Here is a 20,648-nt window from a genome sequence, read left to right on the forward strand (position 1 = left end):
ATAAACAGAGGCATAGAATCAAGATCACGTGAAGTATTAGTACCACTTTATAAAACCCTAGTAAGACCACACCTGGAATACTGCAACCAATTTTGGTCACCATACTACAAAAAAGATGTTGAGACCTTGAAAAAAGTTCCAAGAAGAGCAACTAAGATGATCAAAGGCCTGGAGACTAAAACGTATGAAGAACGGCTGCAGATTTGGGTTTGGCTAGTCTAAAGAAAAGAAGAAACAGGGGTGACATGATAGCAGTATTCCAGTATTTGAGGGGCTGCCACAAAGAAGAGGGCATCAAACTATTCTCCAAAGCACCAGAGGGCAGGACAAGAAACAATGCTTGGAAACTGATCAAAGAGAGAAGCAACCTGGAATTAAGGAGAAACTTTAACCAGTGGAACAATTAACCAGTGGAACAGTTTGCCTTCAGAAATTGTGGGCTCTCCATCACTGGAGGTTTTTAAGAAGAGACTGGACAGCCACCTGTCTGAAATGGTAGAGGTTCTCCTGCTTGAGCAGGGGGCTGGACTAGAAGACCTCCAAGGTCCCTTCCAGCTCTATTCTATTCTAAACTAAACTAAATAAAAGCATGTACATATACTTTTACAAAATTATATTATTGCTACAAAATTATGTTGTTGCCATATGTAGTTACCGGCAAGAATGACTGAGAACTTTACTCCCACAGTGCATCTGCCTGGATGTGTTCAAGCAAGAGGCTTTCAGTTTGTGTAGCGCAATAGCGTATGGTAACCAGAAAGATTTGGCCTCAGTCCATGTGAATAGTTACCATATGCCACTCTTGGGTCTTCATAATCCTTTGCAGTGGTTCTAGGGAATGCATATTAGAACTCTTCAATAAACACTGAAGTGGAAAGTTTTTCTAAGAATGTTGCAAATTACAAGTGTTGAAAACTCAAGCACCCCTTTGTGTGATCTAATAAGACTCCATTGCTGAAGTTTTGCTCATTTTTTATTATATTGCAGGATTATTCCTGGTTGGTCCTCTCAGGTTCATTTTGTTAAGACACTTATTGGGTGCATTCATGGGGAAAAATGGAATTACCATAGCTTGATATGTCTTGTTGTTGCTGCAGGTCATAGCAAGTTTGTGAATTCATTTTTTTGTGAATTCATCTTGATGCTTACAATCTGGGGCCAGTTGAAACTAGATTCCAACCATAGAGATGAATAAAATCCATATTTTGGTTGAACTGCTACTGATTTTCACAATTTTCTGAGTTGCTTTTAAAAAAAATTTTTTTACAGGGAACTCAAGGACCCCAAGGTATTCAGGGAGAGCGAGGATCAGAAGGAGAAGGACTTCCAGGACCAAAGGTGCAATTCTGTTTTTTCCTTAATCTTGTGACATTTAAATAAATATCCTTCTTTTTTTTCAAATTGGCATTTCTACATCTGAATACATAGAGAAAAATTAGGTTCTAATTTTGTCCTACAACTCATAAATGGTACAAATATTTCTCCCAATGGTATTAGGAGCAAGGGAAGAATTTGCTTTTTGCAAAGTCATTTTTCCTCTGGCAGTCAACCATGTTTTTACAAGCCCTGTCTACCCCCATAATCTGGGGTTGATTTGGGGAATGGGGCCAGGCTGGCCAAAGAAGCCAAAAGGAGGCAATTTATTTAGCATAAAAAAGCAATAACAATAATGTAATTATTAACACTTTTGGATTGTCACTATTTTTTATATTCACTTCTACTAAGACATTGGAATTAATAAACAGACTATATATACCTCTTTCACCGGCTGTGGATTTTAGTCATAAGGTATATCAAAAGTCATCTTTAATATCTTTAATATCTTCTAAATGTTTCACATCAAAATATTGATGATTTGGAAATAGAATATCAGCAAAGATTGTCAACTTACTTCCTACTATGCTTCATCTGGAAATTGCACAATGTAATACAGCCAGATATCTGCCCCACAGATACAACATCCAAGTTGTCAGTGGGAAAAACAGTGGGTTTTATGGGAAAGAAAGGCATTCTGCAAGTAGTTAAAGCATGGTATTTGTGGGGAGGAAACAGAGGAAAAAGAAAGGTACCAAGACTGGTGAAACCGAACCCTGGACGTGCTAGATGCCAGAAAGAGATAAGGGGGTAGTGAATTTTGGAATCCTATATGCACTTTCAAGCAAATGTAGCTACTTGCTTCTGTTTCCTAATGGGATGATTAAACCCGATAGAAGTAGTGTTCACAGTGTTGGCATCTGAGGAATCTGGGATTCCCTGGGATTCCGGCATGGCAGAAAGCAAAGAAGGAAAAGATCACTGCCACTTGGGAAACAGACTGGCTTCCTTCCATGGTCTCAGTTCCAAGAAATTAGTTACTGGTATTCAGCTCCAAGGAAATCTAGCCTGCCTTTATCCATCCTACATCTCATTCCACTCTATTCTCTTGGCTGTTCTGTGCTTGATCTACTTTTCAGTGTGGGTTTCCCACTCTTTCCAAGGGATGATAAATCCACATTTTAAAATAGCTGTAAAAACAGCAAAGCTGGAAAGAGGGCAATAGTTGGAAGGCTAGATGTCTTTCTAGCTACCGTCACTCCAACGGTCAGCTTTTTATTCTTTTAAATATTGATGTGATCTTCTAAATTTAAAAGAACTGCTTTAATGCTCTATGGGCTATTCTGAAATAACTCTTAACTGGGCTCCCTCTGAATGCATCTAAGAAAGCAAATTTTTTTTGTTAAACCAGGACAGGTTTTGACATGGCTAAACTCTCTAAATTAGCTGTCTGTCAATACTTGTTCCTCCCACAGCCTTACATGTGTAACAAGCCTTACTCTTGTTAGGAAGAGAGATTAGGGGTGTTTTCTTGCCAACTAGTTATGTTTGGTAGAAAGGAAACAAAGTGAGGAGTGGTTGACATGAAATTTGTAAGAACAGCATCACTCACCAACCTTGTTACTCAGGCAGATTAGAACTTGGCTGTTACAGAGGCGCAACTTATGTCCATCTATGTTTCTGCTGATGCAGGAAGCAGAAGAATACGTGCTAATGCAACTACCTGGATGTACCCATAATTTTATCTTTTACATCAGATGTGGATGATTTTATTGTAATTTTATACCCATCCAAAGCCATTATGGGAACTGGTGACATATAAACCATGCAAACCAATAAACATATAGTCATGGTCCTCTCTTCCCTGCATTTTTTTTCTCATACTGACACAGCACTAGCACAGAGAGGAATCCCCAGAAATATTACAGAATTCTTCCTCCCCTGCTCCCTTGTCATGGGTGAACTCACAGAATGACATGCTAGAAATGGATATGAGTCAGTCCCCATTCATATGCATTCAAAGAACTTGAGTTCGCTGCATTCCTTGATCAAGTTGAAGCAGCAAATCTAATTTAGATATAGGAAGTGCATAGAAGTCTCTTATTGCTAGGTGTAATGTCCAGGACATTCTTGTTCAGCGTTGCTCAGAAGATAAAAGTAAAAAATCAATTGGTTTCAATGTCAATGAGACACAAGGAAGACCTTCCTATTGGTAGTCCCAAAGATGCTTTTTCCAAAAGGCAACTGGATTTTCTTGGTTTTTTTTTTCTTTGAAAACGTTTCGCTTCTCAACCAAGAAGCTGGGAAAAGCACCTTTGGGACAATCATGACCTGGATGATTGAGAATCTGCATAGACATTTCCAATTGGTAAGAACTATCTAACAAAGTGACAGAGTGACCCAGGAGGTAGTGGAGGGTCCTTCCTTAAAGAATTTAACCTGAGGTTAGATTTCTAGAGTGCTCTGGTTGTGGATTCCTGCTTTGGGCACATGATTGGAATAGATTATTTCCAAAGAGTTTTCCAAGCCTTACATACTATAATTCATTGACTATGCTTTATGTCAGGGATATACAAATTTTGCAGAACAAAAGCATCACTTAGGGCTACACTGCCCAAACATCCCACTTTGTTGAATACACAGACAAGAGCAGCAGGATTCTTATATGTGACATAAATAGATGATTTTCAGGAGATCTCTAGATTAATCCTCTTACTTTTCCTGGGAATAGAGAGATTGCAGCACAACAGCCCCTATCCTTGAGCCAAGTTTATATTTCTCTACCCTTAGGCTTGTTCTATCTTTATTTCTTCCATTGTTTGCTGATTCTTTTAGGTCAGAATGGAAAATGTAATATTTCTTCAAAGGTATACCTTCTTCTTGCATTCTTAATATTTCAAATTGTATTTCTATAAGGCCAATAGTCTATTTGGACAAAGTGAAATCCTGCCCATCTAGCTATCTGTTTATCCATCATCTCCCTTTTAATTGATAATTACCATATGATTTTGTTCTCTCCATTCAGGGTGACCGTGGTTTTGAAGGTCCAAAAGGACCTCGGGGCCAACCAGGCATTGGCATAAAGGGTGAGAAGGTAAGTCCTAAAAATGCCAAGGGATCCAAATAAACTTGAATGCTCTGACTGATAGGCTCAATAGGTGTAATGAAGCAAAATAAAGAGTTTGCTTTTTTCAGTGAATGTTGGACAGTGCTATAGTGAGCGGGTTAGATTTATATCCAATAAATCTATTTTAGCATTTTCTTCTAGTAAAGGGTAAATCGAAATGAAGCAGCTTTTATTCTGTGGGAAAGTTAAGTTTTAGAAGAAAAAGAAAGAAAAATTGCACATGCCTTTCAGCTCCCAAGAAACATACCTACAGTATTAACTTTGCGTTAATTGTGTTTTAAAAAATAGAGCATCTGCCGCTCATCGGTATTTAGATCATAATAAAATATAGTACAGCTTATCTGTATTGATACTATACAAATTGCTTGCAGTGAAGATTTCAGTTACTTGTAGGATAGCTCAAGGGTCTGCCTGTGGTGTCAGTAACTAACCAGACTCTATTTATCAGGGTGAAATAGGTCCACCTGGTTTGCCTGGGCCTATTGGATTACCTGGAATTGGGATTCAAGGCGAGAAAGTAAGTTAAGCACAAGTCAAGGTTTTAAAACTGTTCGTTTCATTATAATGACTTTTATTCATTTCTATAAAGTTAATATAATTTATTTCCTAGGGGGTAGAAGGCCCCAAAGGACCACTAGGACCAAGAGGGCCACCTGGGCAGGGGTTACCTGGGCCAAAGGTGCGTAAGTTCAACCCTAACAGAAATGTCTTGGCTAGATGTTTTAGATCAAATAATTTTAGAAAGATTAGTCTTGCTCTTCACGTTCCAGGTTTAAGCGAATTTCTGTGATTTTTTTTTTAAAATATATTACTTATCTAATAGACTGCTATCCCAACTTTCCAGTCCAAAAGAGTGCTCAAGGCAGCCAACAGGAAAAGAAATGAAATGCAAAAGAAAACTGAGATGCCTTTTCTAAAGTCAGGAAGAATAGGGACCCATTTGGATTTCACTAGGAACATGTTGTATAGTGTGGGAAGGAAATGGGACGAGAAGCTCTAAAATCTGAAAACTTGGGCCACGGAGTTGAATAGTGGCAGAGTACCTTTTCCTAGTGTTAAGGGAATCAGCATCAGGTCTTGCTAACATTGAGGTTTCTAACACTATTGCAAACATGTTGTTTAAGGGTGATCAAGGTTTACCAGGAGAAACTGGAGCTCCAGGAGAAAGAGGCCTTGGAGAATCTGGTGCAAAGGTACAGTAGTTCTTAAAATACTGAGCATTTAAAATGTGGATAACCTCTCTCAGGGATAAGTATTGCTGATGATACTTAATTATACATTCCTGCCTCTGGACACTCAAGTGATGTTATTGAGATACCTTCTTAGAACCTGGAGGTTGTAAAGATCTAGACATAAAGGAACTGGCTCTGATTCAAGACTGAATAACTGTGGTTTTTAGGTTGGGAGAGTTGTCATCGTTAAGTCTAGACCAGCGGTCTGCAACCTTGACAATTTTAAGACTTGTGGACTTCAGTTCCCAGAATTCCTCAGCCAGCATAGCTGGCTGAGGAATTCTGGGAGCTGAAGTCCACAAGTCTTAAGGTTGTCAAGGTTGCAGACCCTGGTCTAGATGAGGCACCACTCCCCCTGTCAGACTTGATGTGCACTTTGGATGTCCTCCTGGGATTGTGACTCTCCTTAAGGAACAGAGGGCACCTGTGGCCAAAAGGACTTTGCAGGAATCTATCTTGAGCGCTGGTTGCATCTGTTCCTGGATCAGAAAGGTCTGCTTATAATCACTCATTCCTTTGTTACTTCCCATTTGAATCATTGCATGGGTCTGCCCTTGAAGAACTTTTGGAAACTGAGCCTGGTTCAGAAAGAGATAACATGACTGGCCGTGTGTACATCATGGTTTGCACACATATTACTATTCCATGTGAGCTGCACTGGCTTCCAATAGCTTTCCAAGCACAATTCAAGTGCTGATGATTACCTATAAAGCCCTATATGGTATAGGGCAGGGGTAGGCAACCTTGGCTCTTTTATGACTCGCGGACTTCAGCTCCCAGAATTCCTGAGCCAGGCTGGCTCAGGAATTCTGGGAGTTGAAGTCCGCGAGTCATAAAAGAGCCAAAGTTGCCTACCCCTGGTATAGGGCCAAGAGTCTTGAGCAATCACCCAGTGCTTGTAATTGCTGTGCTTCCCACCAGACCCAGCAGAGGGGCATGTTCCAGGTTGCCTGTATGAATCAATATCGACCTGTGCAAATTAGGACCTTTTCAGGTAGAGCAACTGCCTGTGGAACATGTCCCCCCCTCCCCCATTCTTCTTGGCTTTTTGGAAGGCTATAAAAACCTGGGTGTTGCTTCAGACTTTAGGGGCAGGATGTTTGTAGAGTCTAGTTTGTGTTTTTGCTATATACTGATGGCAGTGTTTATTAATTGCCTGGCATCTTTTACCCCCTTGTTTTTATATTTATGTTTCTATGTTTACACATTGCCCACCCACAGTTCTTTAATTAGGTTATTCTATAGTTATCTAACTAGTCTGTGCAGCCGTTTAGATTTATATCATAAATAAATAAATAAAACCTTAAAATACATTATGTATCTGACCATAAAATGCATACAATTGAGAAATCCAGATATCTGTCCCAATCCAAAAATATGCACACTTGGAAGGAGACGATCTGCACAGCATTATGTCTATACAGTTAAGAGCAGAAAGGAGCCAGCAGGGAAGATCTCAAAATGATCACAGGGCACTGCAACTGGTCGTAAGTGCTAACTGGTTGTCAAGCACCTAGATCGTGATCATGTGACCACAGAGGCGGTCACTGAGGACTGGTCATAACTACTATTCAGTACTGTCATAACTTTGAATGGTCACTAAATGAGTGGTCATAAGTCAAGGACCACCTATAATCTTTTACATGCATTTCCCAGCCTGTCTGCTTGTCAATTCTGCATTAAATAAAATCCAGGATGTCCTGTTTCTTTGAACAACTTTTTCCTTTCTCCCTTACGACAGGGGGAGCCAGGTACTTCAGGTTTGGCAGGATTACCTGGGCTTCCAGGAGAAGATGGTGCACCAGGACAAAAGGTTTGATTGCTATTTTTAAAATAGGCAGAAAGTGCCAACCTTATTGTTTTCCCTTTCGTCCCTCTTACATCTCAGGGAGATAAGTCTGAGTCAATGAGAGGGTTTTTTTTACCAGTGTTTTCTTCATTCCTTGGACTTATAAACATATTTTTGTAACTGTCACCGCATAATTTCTCCAAGATTGATCTCTGGTTCATCACATTTTTCTGGAATTATTAGACAGTTGCCCTCTGCAGCTCAACGGCAAAGGAGAAAGCACATTTAGTTTAAAGAATTGCAAGTAGGTGCTTGTCTGCTCCCACATACATTTTGTCTTCCTGATGAAAATGGACTCCAATAAATAGGTAATATACTTGTTCATTCTAACCACCAATTTGCCAAAATGGCTATAGTAAATGTATGTTACAACTTCATAACACCAGCCCCACCCTTTATAGTAGCATTGTTGGGTTGCACACAAATAAGTAAGGGGTAGGCTTTGCATTGCAATTTGTGTTTCCTCGTTTGTCTTTTCGTTGCCTCCCCTGTGCTAAGTAAGTCAATATATAGAACAAATAATATAGATCTCTATGTCCTATTGCTCAGTATAGTATATATAAGATTTATTGCTTGCACAATCCTCTACATGCATCATCTTGTCATAATCACGCACTTACTTTATATAGAAGATTAAGCAATAAAACTCAAAGATTACAGAAGTGGGCTGAGACTGTGTTATTCCTTTTTAGAAAACTCTTAGCCATGTAATCAGTCAAAAGACATGATTAGTTAAACCATCGTTCTTTAATATGTTAAAAAATGGAATAAATGGTGGGGAAAAGCAGGAAGGTTCCAAGTAGAAGATGATATATGGGATCCATTAAAGAATACATGGTGATGGCAAATAAAAAGTGCCTAATTAAAAGTGCATTGTGAGATTCCACATACGTACCTTTTCTTGAAAACATACTGTATTGTAGGATGCCATCCAGGGTCTTCCTTATTCATAGAAACATAATCTCTTACTGCCTACACTACACCAAAATATTTAATGCTCATATACTATGCTGTGTTACAGGGAGAACCAGGTTTGCCTGGCCCACGTGGTCCAGAAGGTGCTCCTGGAATTGGAATTCAGGGTGAAAAGGCAAGGAATTATATGTTCATTGTTTCTGGGATTATCATGCCAAAATAAATAAAAGATTTTTCTATTATTAGAGGCATGAAACACTTTTTAAAAAAATGGATTTTATCAAGCATTTTTTTGTTCAGAAATTCAGTGTCAGATGTTGAGAGCGTCCCTTCTTCTCTTCATTTCCTTCCTGAGCCCAGATTTGCTGTGGAAATTCTCCCAGTCCTTTAGTCCAGGGCTTTTCAACCAGTGGTACGGGTACCACCTGTGGTACATTGGCACCTGGCAGGTGGTGCGTGACCATCCTAGAAAAGTGGTAGCGGGGGAGGGGAATGAGCTGAACCGGTGGCAGCACCGCACAAGCCTGAGTGAGAGATGGCTGGAGCTGCAGGGCTGTCAGGGCTCAGCGGAAGCGCCAGGATCAGTGCCGCTTTCCAGCTGATTGGCACTTCTTCGGGGCTGTCAGGGCTCCGTGGAAGCACCAAGATCAGCGCCAGACTCCAGCTGGAGCTCGGCGCTGATCCTGGTGCTTCTGCTGAGCCCAGAAGCATCGATCAGCTGGAATGTTGCAGCATCTCCAGGGTCTTGTGCTTTACATTCAGATGCTTGGCAACTGATTCATATTTATGATGGTCACAGTGTCCCAGGGTCATGTGAAGTACCAAAACCTGCTGCAACCACCCAGCAGATGGGTGGAATAAAAACCAAACACCCACCACCACCCATGCTGCCAATCCTCAACAGAAATGCTCACAACAATGAAAACCTCAGACAGGAGGAAGAGCGCCGCTGGGTGGGCAGGCAGGTGTCTTGCACTGCTGTGGCTTGGGGGCACTTTTTTCAGTGCCATTGTAACTTCAAACAGTCATTAAGCAAACTGTTGTAAGTCAAGGACTACCTGTACTTTATCACCTTTTTTTCTTTTTTTCTTTTTGATCATCAAGTTTTGACACCTTGCTAGGCGACTGGTGGTACTCGGATATTGCCATATCCTAAAAGTGGTACAATGGGTGAAAAGGTTGAAAAGCCCTGCTTTAGAGCAGATGTTAAAGATGCATTGATGCAAGAATGAATTGTCTACTTCTAGCTGTACTGACCAAAGCAAAATGTCTGTCTTTATGTACAGATACATACTGAATTTTCCAATGTCTCTTGCAATAATTTTCTGTTTACTTTCCTGAAGGAAATTAAAGCATGTGTTGTCTGAACACCTTCTAAAACTTTTTCTAGGGCGATCAAGGTCAAAGAGGAATACGTGGTTTGTCAGGACCAACTGGAGTGCCTGGACCTGCTGGGGCTAAAGTATCACTTTATTTTTTATTCTTATTACGATATCTGGTCTTTCAGCAAACTTTGTGGCTGAGATCTCACTTGATATGGTCAAACTAGCCATGATGTATGCCATATACTGTAGCTTGCCATCACATTGCTTGTTTATTTATTTAATAGATATATATGGCTGCCCATCTTACATTTGTTAGACCACGGGTATCAAACTCGCTGCGTCACGTGATGTGTCGTGACATATCGTGACTAATTTCTGGGGTGGATGGGTGTGGCCTCCGCATGATGCAACTGGCCCGCGGGCTGGCAGTTTGACACCCCTGTGTTAGACTAAGCAGCTTACAATAAAAATAATCAGTATCAAAAGGAACTCTACCCACATTGGAAGTCGCTTCCTCCATGCTCCTCCTGAACTGGTTTGCCAAATGAATAACCTACTTCAGAGCAGCTTTGTTAAATTTGGCACAACAGCTTAGGATACTCAGAATTTTAATATTAACCCATTTGGAGGATGCTGGATTTAGGAAGCCTTTGTTAAAGATTTAGGCACAAAGGACAGAGAAACTCATTTGTGATTAGAATTAGTTAGTTCTCCTTTTTAAAAAAATGTCCATAAATATAGTAACATAGGGAATATATCTGATTTTGCTTTTTCAGATATAAAATTGGAGGTTATTTTTAAAACATTTAAAAATTGCAATAATCTATATACAATCACAGAATTCAACTTTTTAACATAGGGGAAAGGTTTAAACCGATATCAAGCCATTCGCTTATAGCTGGAAATTTAAGTTTGCTAAATACACTATGCGAGTGTTTTTTAACCTCAAGAACCTTATCATGTTTAGACTCCAACTCCCAGAATCCTAGAGAATTCTGGGAGTTCAAATTCACATTTCATAAAGTTCCTGAGGTTGAAAAATACTGCACTAAATAATACTCCATGGGGTTTTCATGGCAAAGATACTGGAATGGTTTGCCATTTCCTTCTCCAGTGGATCACATTTTGTCAGAACTCTCTGCTATGACCAGTCCGCCTTGGGTGGTCCTGCATGGCATAGCTCATAGCTTAATTGAGTTACGTAAGCCCCTTTGCCATGACAAAGCAGTAATCCATGAAGTTGTCCATGGGGTCACGATGGGTCGGACACAACTTCACAACTAACAACAACAAAATAATACTCCTTTGAAAACTTTGTTTTCTTTTTTTATTATTATTATTTTAAAATTTCCATTTCTATGTTGAACAGTGTGTTGTCTAGGTATACAAGTATTAAAATATAATAATAATCACATTCATAATAATGTTATCAAGATGCAATCATATACTAAGAAATAGCAATCAAAATATTAAAAATAGTATTACACACTTCATAAAGTTCCTGAGGTTGAGAAACACTGCACTAAATAATGCTCCTTCGAAAACTTTGTTTTCTTTCTTATGGCAGGGTGAACCTGGTTCCCCAGGACGACTGGGAATGCCAGGGCTTCCAGGACGTGCCATTATAGGACCCAAGGTAAAAATGTATTTCATTAATTTTACAATATCTGGTACACTTGCATGGACATTTCCTAAGTATTCTAATAAACAAAAGGTGGCCTAGCTGAGCATATGCAGGGCTGTTTTCTTTAACTCTTCCTATAGTTTTTTTTTTCTTGTAAAAGAGGCACAGGGAAACAAATCCACCAGCTGGATCCAGTTTCCTTCTTTCCTAACAGATTAGACAATATCAGAAAATGAAAAGGAGGCTCTTGGAAGCCAGCTGAACCAAAAATAATTTTCCAAGGATCTTCTTTAACTGGATGTATTGAAATGAAAGGGATAGGGTTGCTAGAATTTCAACACTGAACAATTTCCAGCTTAGAACCAATTTATAATTCACTATACAAATAGCCCTTGAGTTACGACTGTAACCGGCCCTGTCCATTAAAATCATAAATTGTATCAATAGTAAAACAGGTCAGTCACATGATCAACCCAATTCTACAAAGCTTTTTGCAGTAGTTGTTAAACAGACGTAGTCATAAAACAAATGCTGCAGTACTTAGGCGACCACCACAGTCATTAGGCAAACCCATTATTCACTATGGCGAGGTTTTGTTAAAAAATTGTAAGTGCTGGTTTTCAGCAAAATTGCCATAAAACACAGCCATGTGAAAATGGAATGCTACCATGTTATCAAGCACCCGAAGTGCAGTCAAGTGATGGGGGGGGGGAGAGACTGGTGGAACTTTGAATCCACACCATAAGTGCCCCTTTTCAGGTAGATCATAACTTTAAGTGGTCACTAAGCAACCAGTTGTAAATCGAGGACTACCCGTATTAGACTAGAGCAGGGGTAGGCAAACTTGGCTCTTTTATGACTCGTGGACTTCAACTCCCAGAATTCCTGAGCCAGCATGGCTGGTTCAGGAATTCTGGGAGTTGAAGTCCACGAGTCATAAAAGAGCCAAGGTTGCCTAGCCCTGGGCTAGAGACTCCTTTTGTTTCTAAGAAATGAATTAGCAAGGATGTGGTTCTTTTACAAACGCATCTCCTGTGTCTATCAGTCTATTAAGTGTCCACCTCAGCATAAGCATGTCCAGGGCATCCTACAGGAACAATTCCCTCCTGCACTGAGAAAAGCACTCAGTGTAGGACAAAGCAGAAAAACGTGGAACAGTTTCTCTACTATTCATTTTGCTCAAGGGAGAAAAGAATGGCCTCCCTTGAGGTCCTATTTCCAGATGAGCCAGCCTATGAGCCAGATTAGGACTACAAATTTGAGGTCCTAATAGTGTTTGTTCTTGTTTTTCCTGATGAGGGTGGAAAAAGACAGTGTGATGTAGTAGTTGATGTTCTAGTTCAAGTGGGGAGACCAAGTGACTTTGAACCAATCATTTTCTCTCAGTCTAACCTACTCACGAGGTTTTAATTGTGAGGAAAATAGGATGAAGTAGTACTAGATATGATGCCTTGAACTCTTGTCAGAAAAGGTTTGTCATAAATCCAATAGACAGATGGAAGAACAACAACAAAAATCACAGTTTTTCTTGTATATTTGTAATTGAAGGGTGATATTGGATTACCTGGACCACCTGGACCAATTGGAGAGCAAGGGATAGGGATTCCTGGAGCTAAGGTAACAACCATATTGATAAATCAGTTCCTTTAAAGGAAAACTATTTTATGGAGTGTAGCTGCAGCTATAATAAAATGTAAATATGTCCTTCTTTGCAAAAAGGGGGACCGTGGACACCCAGGACCTCCTGGTACATTTGGGCCCAAAGGAGATGGATATCCAGGCCCACCTGTAAGTAGTCAACATTTTCTGTTACTTAAAAAGAGAATGTTGAACAGTGAATCATAGTAAGAAAGAATAAGGACTGTATGCAATTCAGAACCATTAACAGTTAAATCTATTTACTTCCCTATACCAGGGTCTTCCTGGTCTTCCTGGAGCTCCTGGAGAGCTAGGCCCTGATGGGATTGGATTACCTGGACCAAAGGTGCACTTTATATAGTGTGATTATATGTATATGGTAGATAAATAAATAGTGTTACGTAAGATAAATAAATTGTATGTATAAAGTAAAGTGTATATAAGATAAATGACAGAGACAGAGAGAGAGGAGGGAGAGAGAGAATGTGATAGGTTTGTTATTATATAAAGTAAAAAGCTGAGCCTGTATGCTATTACCTTATTTTACTGTGCTAAAAAGAGTCGGAAGTCAATGCTTTTTTTTCTTTTCCCATTTACTCTACTCTTTTTCTTGTACTGAAAATATTTTTTTCCCAAAAATTGAGATATGTGTAGAATAACACATTTTTAACAGAAATTCTTTTAAATGGATTCATGTACCATCATAATCCGTGTGTGTGTGTGCATGTGCATGTGCGTGTGCGTGTGCGTGTGTGTATGTGTGCGTATGCGTGCTCCATACACATATTAACTAAAATGTTTAAGCAGAGGTGATTAAAAATGCTACAATGACCTAGTTCACTCTATATCAGTAAACCATAAAAACATAAATAATAATTTGTAAATTACAGTATGTACTAGCTAGGCTCACATATCACACTAGGCCAAAATGAAATTAACTATGCTATAGCTTAGCATAATGCACAAACCGAGCCATAGATTTGAAACATATACCTTGTTGTTCTATACTCTTTACCTGCTTTAAGAAAAGATCTATGAATTATACCTCACAAGTAAATTCATATGATTAATACATTGCATCTACATCTAAAATCATCAAACAATATCTATTTATCCCAGGTCCTTGGGAGGGATTCAACTGAACGATAAAATGCCAGATCCAGTCTAAACATTTGGCCAAATGTGCAACCAACCATAATAATAATTACATTTTGTGACAATATCTTTAATGCTGTCAAACAACATCTGCCTGTCCCAGGTCCTTGGAAAGGACTTGATGGGTAGATAAAAAAGCCAAATCCAATCTAAAATCTAACTAACTGTGCAATCAACAATAATAATTTGAAATGTTTACAAATATACATTTTTAGGGTGATCCAGGTACGAGAGGACCACCTGGTCCCCCAGGTCTAACAGGAGAAGGCCTTCCAGGACCAAAAGTAAGTCACAATAAGAATTCACATTGGATCATCATGCGTCGAAAACAATGATTATCTTCTCTATCTGTATGTAGTTAGTTTACTATTCATATTAATTTAAAAGGAACTAATGTCATATAATATTTTGTGAATGAAAAGACAAAAGAAAATGAAAATTTACCAAAATCTAATGATGATAATGATGATGATGATGATGATGATGATGATGATGATGATGATGATAATAATAATAATAATAATAATAATAATAATAATAATAATAATAATAATAATAATAATATATTGAAACAAATATAAATCATTCTTGTTTCAGGATTCATTATCCTATTAAAATGAAATTTTACTTTTAGATTTATTTTTTATTTATTTATGTAACAAATTGTTATAGCTGCCCAACTTACACAAGTCAATCCAGGCAGCTTGCAAAATTTAAAAATCATAGATAATTTCAGAAATCATAATTTTCTTCCAGAGGGACATATGGGAAGTATTTTGAGGTAAAATATAAAGAATAAGGTAGAGCTATATGAGATTTCTGCAACTTTTCAACTTGTTCACTAAAATAAAAATCATTCAACTTAGTTCCTTTAATGGAGCTACCAGTTGTTGGAACAAGCTGACCATTTTGCTGTGACTGGGATCAGAATGTCCTTTTGCCATATAATCTTTCCTGGGCCACCTGTTACTAAGCTGGGTATAGCAAGTAGGAATGCCACTATAATTATTATAATTATTATAATTATAAGTCACTTTTTTAAAAAATTCAGGTCTAAGTGAATCGTTCAAAAACTGCTTCTAGTTGGAACGATCTAGAATAAAAAGGTAAAATCTTCCTTGAATCGTGTTTGATCTCTGTTGGTTTCACAGATACATCTATGTTATATTTAGGCAGCCATATAAAGGTGGTACTGTATGTTACTGTCATCTTCTGGAATGTTTTTTAGACTTCCTGACATAGTCTACTGTTTACCCAATATGACTTGCTTCCAAATATACATACATAGAACTGTCCTTTAAGGCAGTCATGTATATTTGAAAAAAAAGCAGTCCTAAGATATAAAATCAAGATATATTTCTAGCATAACTACAGTTAGGGTTAATTTGTAAGATATTGCAAACAGTGGAATTTTAAGGAGCTTCATGGTTCTTATATAGATTTTGGACAGCAGCAAAATGGAACATGGTGGCATTTATGATATCTTTAATGATGACTATTTTTTCTTCTTCAGGGAAATATTGGACGACAAGGACCTCCTGGTGCTTTAGGCCCACCTGGTGAAGGTATACAAGGACCAAAGGTATCATGATTTCTTGGATTCTACCAGTGGTGGGATTCAAATATGTGAACAACCAGTTCTCTGTGTGGATGCCGCTTCCGGAAGTTCATTCTGGGCCTGGGCAACAAAAAATTAGCTATCGGTTCTGCCGAAGTGGTGCAAACTGGCTGGATCCCACCACTGGATTCAACGCTTAGATATAATAAGAGGGAAAAGCAGACTTCACAAGCTAGAGGAAATAGAAATATATATATTTCTTTACGTATCCCATTCTGAGGCGAAAGTATTAGTATAGGACAGGGGTAGGCAACCTTGGCTCTTTTATGACTCGTGCTGGCTCAGGAATTCTGGGAGTTGAAGTCCACAAGTCATAAAAGAGCCAAGGTTGCCTACCCCGGTATAGGAAATCAATTACAATTGAGTTTACATCATCTTTAGTATTTGTATATTATAAAATCAATGTCCCTCAGATAACATAAGGGCATATGAAGAATTGAACCAGTACAGATTAGAATATATTTTGGCAAATGTAGCAATGAATGCTTATGTATGCAAGAATAAGCTGCATTTTTTGAAAAATCTATTTTTTATTTATACTTTCAGTCAAATATGGAAAATAAGATTGTATTTAATAACCAATAAAATTGTCAACTGTTCTGTCAATTAATTATAATTAGGGTGAACAGGGAATTCAAGGAATGCCAGGTCCACGTGGGCCTCCCGGAGAAGGATTTCTTGGACCAAAGGTATGCACTATGATTCTACAGAAACATCCTATTTAACTCTGTATAGATATGGACTCTGTATTATTAAGAGGCAACATAGGCATTTAATGCTCTCAAGTGGCCTCTCATTGTGTAAGAGGACCTTCCAAGAAATGAAAAAAAATCATCTATCTATCTATCTATCTATCTATCTATCTATCTATCTATCTATCTATCTATCTATCTATCTATCAGATTTTGAAATTGCCCATCTCCCTCACAGAGGGACTCTGGGCAGTGTACAAATAAAATATTAAAACATAAAAGCAATATATAAAAGTTTAAATTTTAAAAAAGGCAAGGGTGATTAAAAATCAATGTTAAAAGTTAATGCAAAGACTGGAAACAATGCTATTTGATATTATTACATCAGCAGATTATCATTTGGCAGCATGGTTCAGGGTGGATGATCTCTGATGGGGAACAATGGACAAGATGTTACACCTTTCTAAGGCAATTATTATAATATTTTCTAAATACTTGTAATAATCCTCTAAGGAAAAAGAAATAAATTCCTAATTTGGTGACATGGCCCATTTGTTTACTTAGTCACAGAACTCATAAAGATGGAATGTAAATTCCTAAACTGTCGGGTTTTTTTCTTTTCCTTTCTGTTCAATTGTGTCCGATTTTCAAGGATTGCCTGGACATGTCTCTGCAGTTTTCTTGGCAAGGTTTTTCAGAAATAGTTTGGCTTTGCCTCCATTCTAGGGCTGAGAGAAAGCGATTAGCCCAAGGTCACCCAGCTGGCTTCATGCTTAAGATGGGACTAGCACTCATGTTCTCCTAATTTTTAGCCTGATGCCTTAATCACTATACCAAAATGGTTCTCAAAGTATCCTACCCATATAGTAAATATTTTCCTGGAAATTGTCCTCTGCTTATCAATAACTGTGGCAATTAGAATGGGAAATTGTAAGACAAAGATTAGCTTCCTAATGCTCATGCTCGCCAGTATAACTCCAAACATTTCCCTTGGTCCTCACCTCATCTAACCTTAAAAAAGAATCACTAAAAATGGCAAAATATTGGCCTCAAGCGTCCTCTTGATTGAGGATAATGCTTCTAGGTTCCACAGAAAAAGAAAGAAAGAAAGAAAGAAAGAAAGAAAGAAAGAAAGAAAGAAAGAAAGAAAGAAAGAAAGAAAGAAAGAAAGAAAGAGTTGCAATAGCAAACAACTTGGATGTAAACCCATTTGCCCAGTGGTCCAATAATCACCACCCATTCAGTGACCATTCAAAGTTATGATGACACTCAGCAAGTGTGATTAGGATGGATCCCCAAAGTTCCTGCTGTTTCAGCAGCTACCTCACACTTATCAATAGTTGCAGGATCCCATGATCTCATTACATTACATTTAAATAAGATGCTTTACAGATTTTCTATAACTAATCCCAAGGGTGATCGTGGAACTGCAGGGGAAAGAGGAAGAAAAGGCGAAAAAGGCAATATGGGAGACCCTGGAGTAGCTGGAGAACCTGTAAGTACATAAAACCTATCCATCAGATGCTGTAGAGCAGCGATTCTCAACCTATGGGTCGCGACCCCATTTGGGGTTGATTGACCATTTCACGGGGGTCGCCAAGCAAGGCTGTCCGCCATTTTTTTTGTCCGCCATTTTTTTCCCCTTTTCCGGTGGGTGCCTTACCTCCCTTGGGCTGGGCCAGCTGGTGGTTGGCCTGCTCCGTCTCTGCCGCTTGCCAGCTACGCCTCAGCCGGCATAGGGGGCGGAACCACGCATGCACAGCGCTCCCGGGCAGGGAAAGTCGATTTACAACCGGTTGGGTAGTCCTCGACTTACGACCGGTTTAGTCCTCGACTTACGACCAGTTTAGTCCTCGACTTACGACCGGTTTAGTTCTCGACTTACAACCGGTTGGGGGTCGCGGCATTAAAAAGGTTGAGAACCACTGCTGTAGAGCATGCTACTAAAACTCTACATGTGCATACATCTTAAGTATTAGCATTAGTTTCAAGCAAATAATTTAAAGATTACAAAATAGGTACTGACCCTTCTTTTAAGAGACCGGAACAATTATTAAGAAGAATACACTACAGATTGGCCTTGATTTACAGCAGGGGTAGTCAACCTTGGCTTTTTTATGACTCGTGGACTTCAATTCCCAGAATTCCTGAGCCAGCTTAGCTGGCTCATGAATTCTGGGAGTTGAAGTCCACGAGTCATAAAAGAGCCAAGGTTGACTACCCCTGATTTACAGCCATTCATTTAGCAACCAATTTCTTCCTTTGTCTAGGTTGGAGACATGACAAAGGTCTGTGGAAATTCTCAGATCTTTCACAAGCATAGCCTCTGGCCCTCATTCTTCCTAGTCCCAATCCTCCCTTGGAAGAAACCAGTTGTAGAACATAGCAAGCAGGCCGGGGAGCAAATTTTCCCTATCTCCAATAGAAAGAGTGGGAGCTGGTGATCCTATTTTCATAGGTTGGTGTGCCATGTCCCTATTATTATATGCGCACTGATTTAGATTGCTTTTATATCATCAGATCTTAACAATGAATCAGAAATCATAATAAAATGTATTATTTTTTCAGGGTAGAACTGGCCCCAAGGGAGTACAAGGTCTAACGGTAAGCAATCTTTTTCAGAACCAAGTTTATTTTATTTTATTTTATTTTATTATTATTTTATTTATTTTATTTTATTTTATTATTTTTATTTATTTATTTATTTAGAAAATTTATATTGCCGCTACTTGCACATGGCAACTCAAGGTGGCTTATACTGTATTGTTCTCAATGTGTCCCTAATAACAATTATGAAAGTGTGGGGAATGAATTATTAATTGATTAGCAAGTATATACAAAATGGATACTAGTGGATGATACCTAAATTGTTTAAAAAAATATCTGTAATTTCCTGGCAAGTGAAAGAAAAAAAATGCAGAAGATATCCCTCTGCCTTTTAAAGAGTTTATTCCCAGTGATTTATTCTATGGATTCTGAGCAACTTAACAACAGTTTTTCTAAATCTTAATATTTCTATCTGAAAGGGATTCACATGATAAAAATCTAAGAAAATCAAATTATTTCAGGACTAAGAGATGCCATATAAAGTAAAAAATTATACTATAAATATCTTTCTTTCTTTCTTTTTTCTTTGTTTCTCCTCTACAACCAGTAGACCTGCAATAGCAATAGCACTTAGACTTATAAATTGCTTCACAGTGCTTTTACAGCCCTCTCTGAGCAGTTTAGAGAATCAGCATATTGTCCCAAACAATCTGGATCCTCATTTTATCCACCTCGGAGGGATGGAAGGCTGAGTCAACCTTGAGTCAGTGAGAATCGAACTGCTGGCAGTTGGTAGAATTAGCCTGCAATACTGCATTCTAACCATTGCGCCACCACAGCTCTTATTGCCAAACTCCAAATTTATTTCAAAACTCCAAACTGTGTGTGTGTGTGTGTATACGTATGTCTACAGAGAGAGAGAGAGAGAGACAGACAGACAGACAGACAGAGAGACAAATATACAAACATGTATGTTTGCCAAGTAAAAAGTTGCAGAATCAGCTAGAATGCATGTTTCCTAGAGTTTTGTTTTAGATGTAATGGCACTAGTTATGCAGAAGCTCTTCCTAAAGATAAATGGAGTTTCACTGTGCTCCACTCTCTGATTTAGGGAAAGAGATATTAGTTGTTTGGATAACTTTGCTCTGCCCGGAAATGAATGAAAAATTGTATATTAACAATTATGCATATATATCAATTTGTTCACAAGTTACAAATTACAGCAGCTGGCAGCTTGTGGCCAACCTTGGCTGATCTCCTGACCTAAATAAGGCTAGCATTAGACTGTGGGATCTCTTGGAAGTATCAGATGGTCTGTAGGCCAGTCCAAACATTATCTGGAAAAAGGGAACAGCAAATCAGTTTGATAGTTGTGCTGTCATCCTGAGCAATAGAGAAATTTCCCTCTAAGAACACAAATATACACTCATGAGCTTAGCTACAGAAGATTTAAGTACAAGATTCAGACAGGTAACTTTATTGCAGAGGCAAAAGAAGCTTTTAGGGCAAAGATCTATGAACAATGATTAAGAACCTAGGAAGTCAGTCATATTTCTAAGTCAGCCCCCAGGATTTAAATTCTGAATTTCTTTTTCTTGCTCTTACAAGATAA

General features: G+C 38.6%; 1 protein-coding gene across 1 annotated transcript in view; it reads left to right on the forward strand.

Annotated features, from left to right (window-relative positions):
* Positions 1-20,648, forward strand: part of LOC107297955 (collagen alpha-1(XXVIII) chain-like) — a 46,185-nt gene that overhangs the window by 17,632 nt on the left and 7,905 nt on the right. Inside the window, exons 14-30 of the mRNA XM_015827319.2 lie at positions 1,270-1,338; positions 4,340-4,408; positions 4,890-4,958; positions 5,052-5,120; positions 5,566-5,634; positions 7,415-7,486; positions 8,544-8,612; positions 9,828-9,899; positions 11,330-11,398; positions 12,935-13,003; positions 13,106-13,174; positions 13,302-13,370; positions 14,395-14,463; positions 15,693-15,761; positions 16,418-16,486; positions 17,904-17,984; positions 19,058-19,093. Coding sequence (XP_015682805.2) covers positions 1,270-1,338; positions 4,340-4,408; positions 4,890-4,958; positions 5,052-5,120; positions 5,566-5,634; positions 7,415-7,486; positions 8,544-8,612; positions 9,828-9,899; positions 11,330-11,398; positions 12,935-13,003; positions 13,106-13,174; positions 13,302-13,370; positions 14,395-14,463; positions 15,693-15,761; positions 16,418-16,486; positions 17,904-17,984; positions 19,058-19,093 — 1,158 coding nt within the window. The remainder of the gene's footprint in view (positions 1-1,269; positions 1,339-4,339; positions 4,409-4,889; positions 4,959-5,051; positions 5,121-5,565; positions 5,635-7,414; positions 7,487-8,543; positions 8,613-9,827; positions 9,900-11,329; positions 11,399-12,934; positions 13,004-13,105; positions 13,175-13,301; positions 13,371-14,394; positions 14,464-15,692; positions 15,762-16,417; positions 16,487-17,903; positions 17,985-19,057; positions 19,094-20,648) is intronic.

The sequence above is a fragment of the Protobothrops mucrosquamatus genome, unplaced genomic scaffold (assembly GCF_001527695.2).
Source record: "Protobothrops mucrosquamatus isolate PMUCROS unplaced genomic scaffold, P.Mucros_1.0 scaffold3612, whole genome shotgun sequence".
Classification (NCBI taxonomy): Eukaryota; Metazoa; Chordata; class Lepidosauria; order Squamata; family Viperidae; genus Protobothrops; species Protobothrops mucrosquamatus.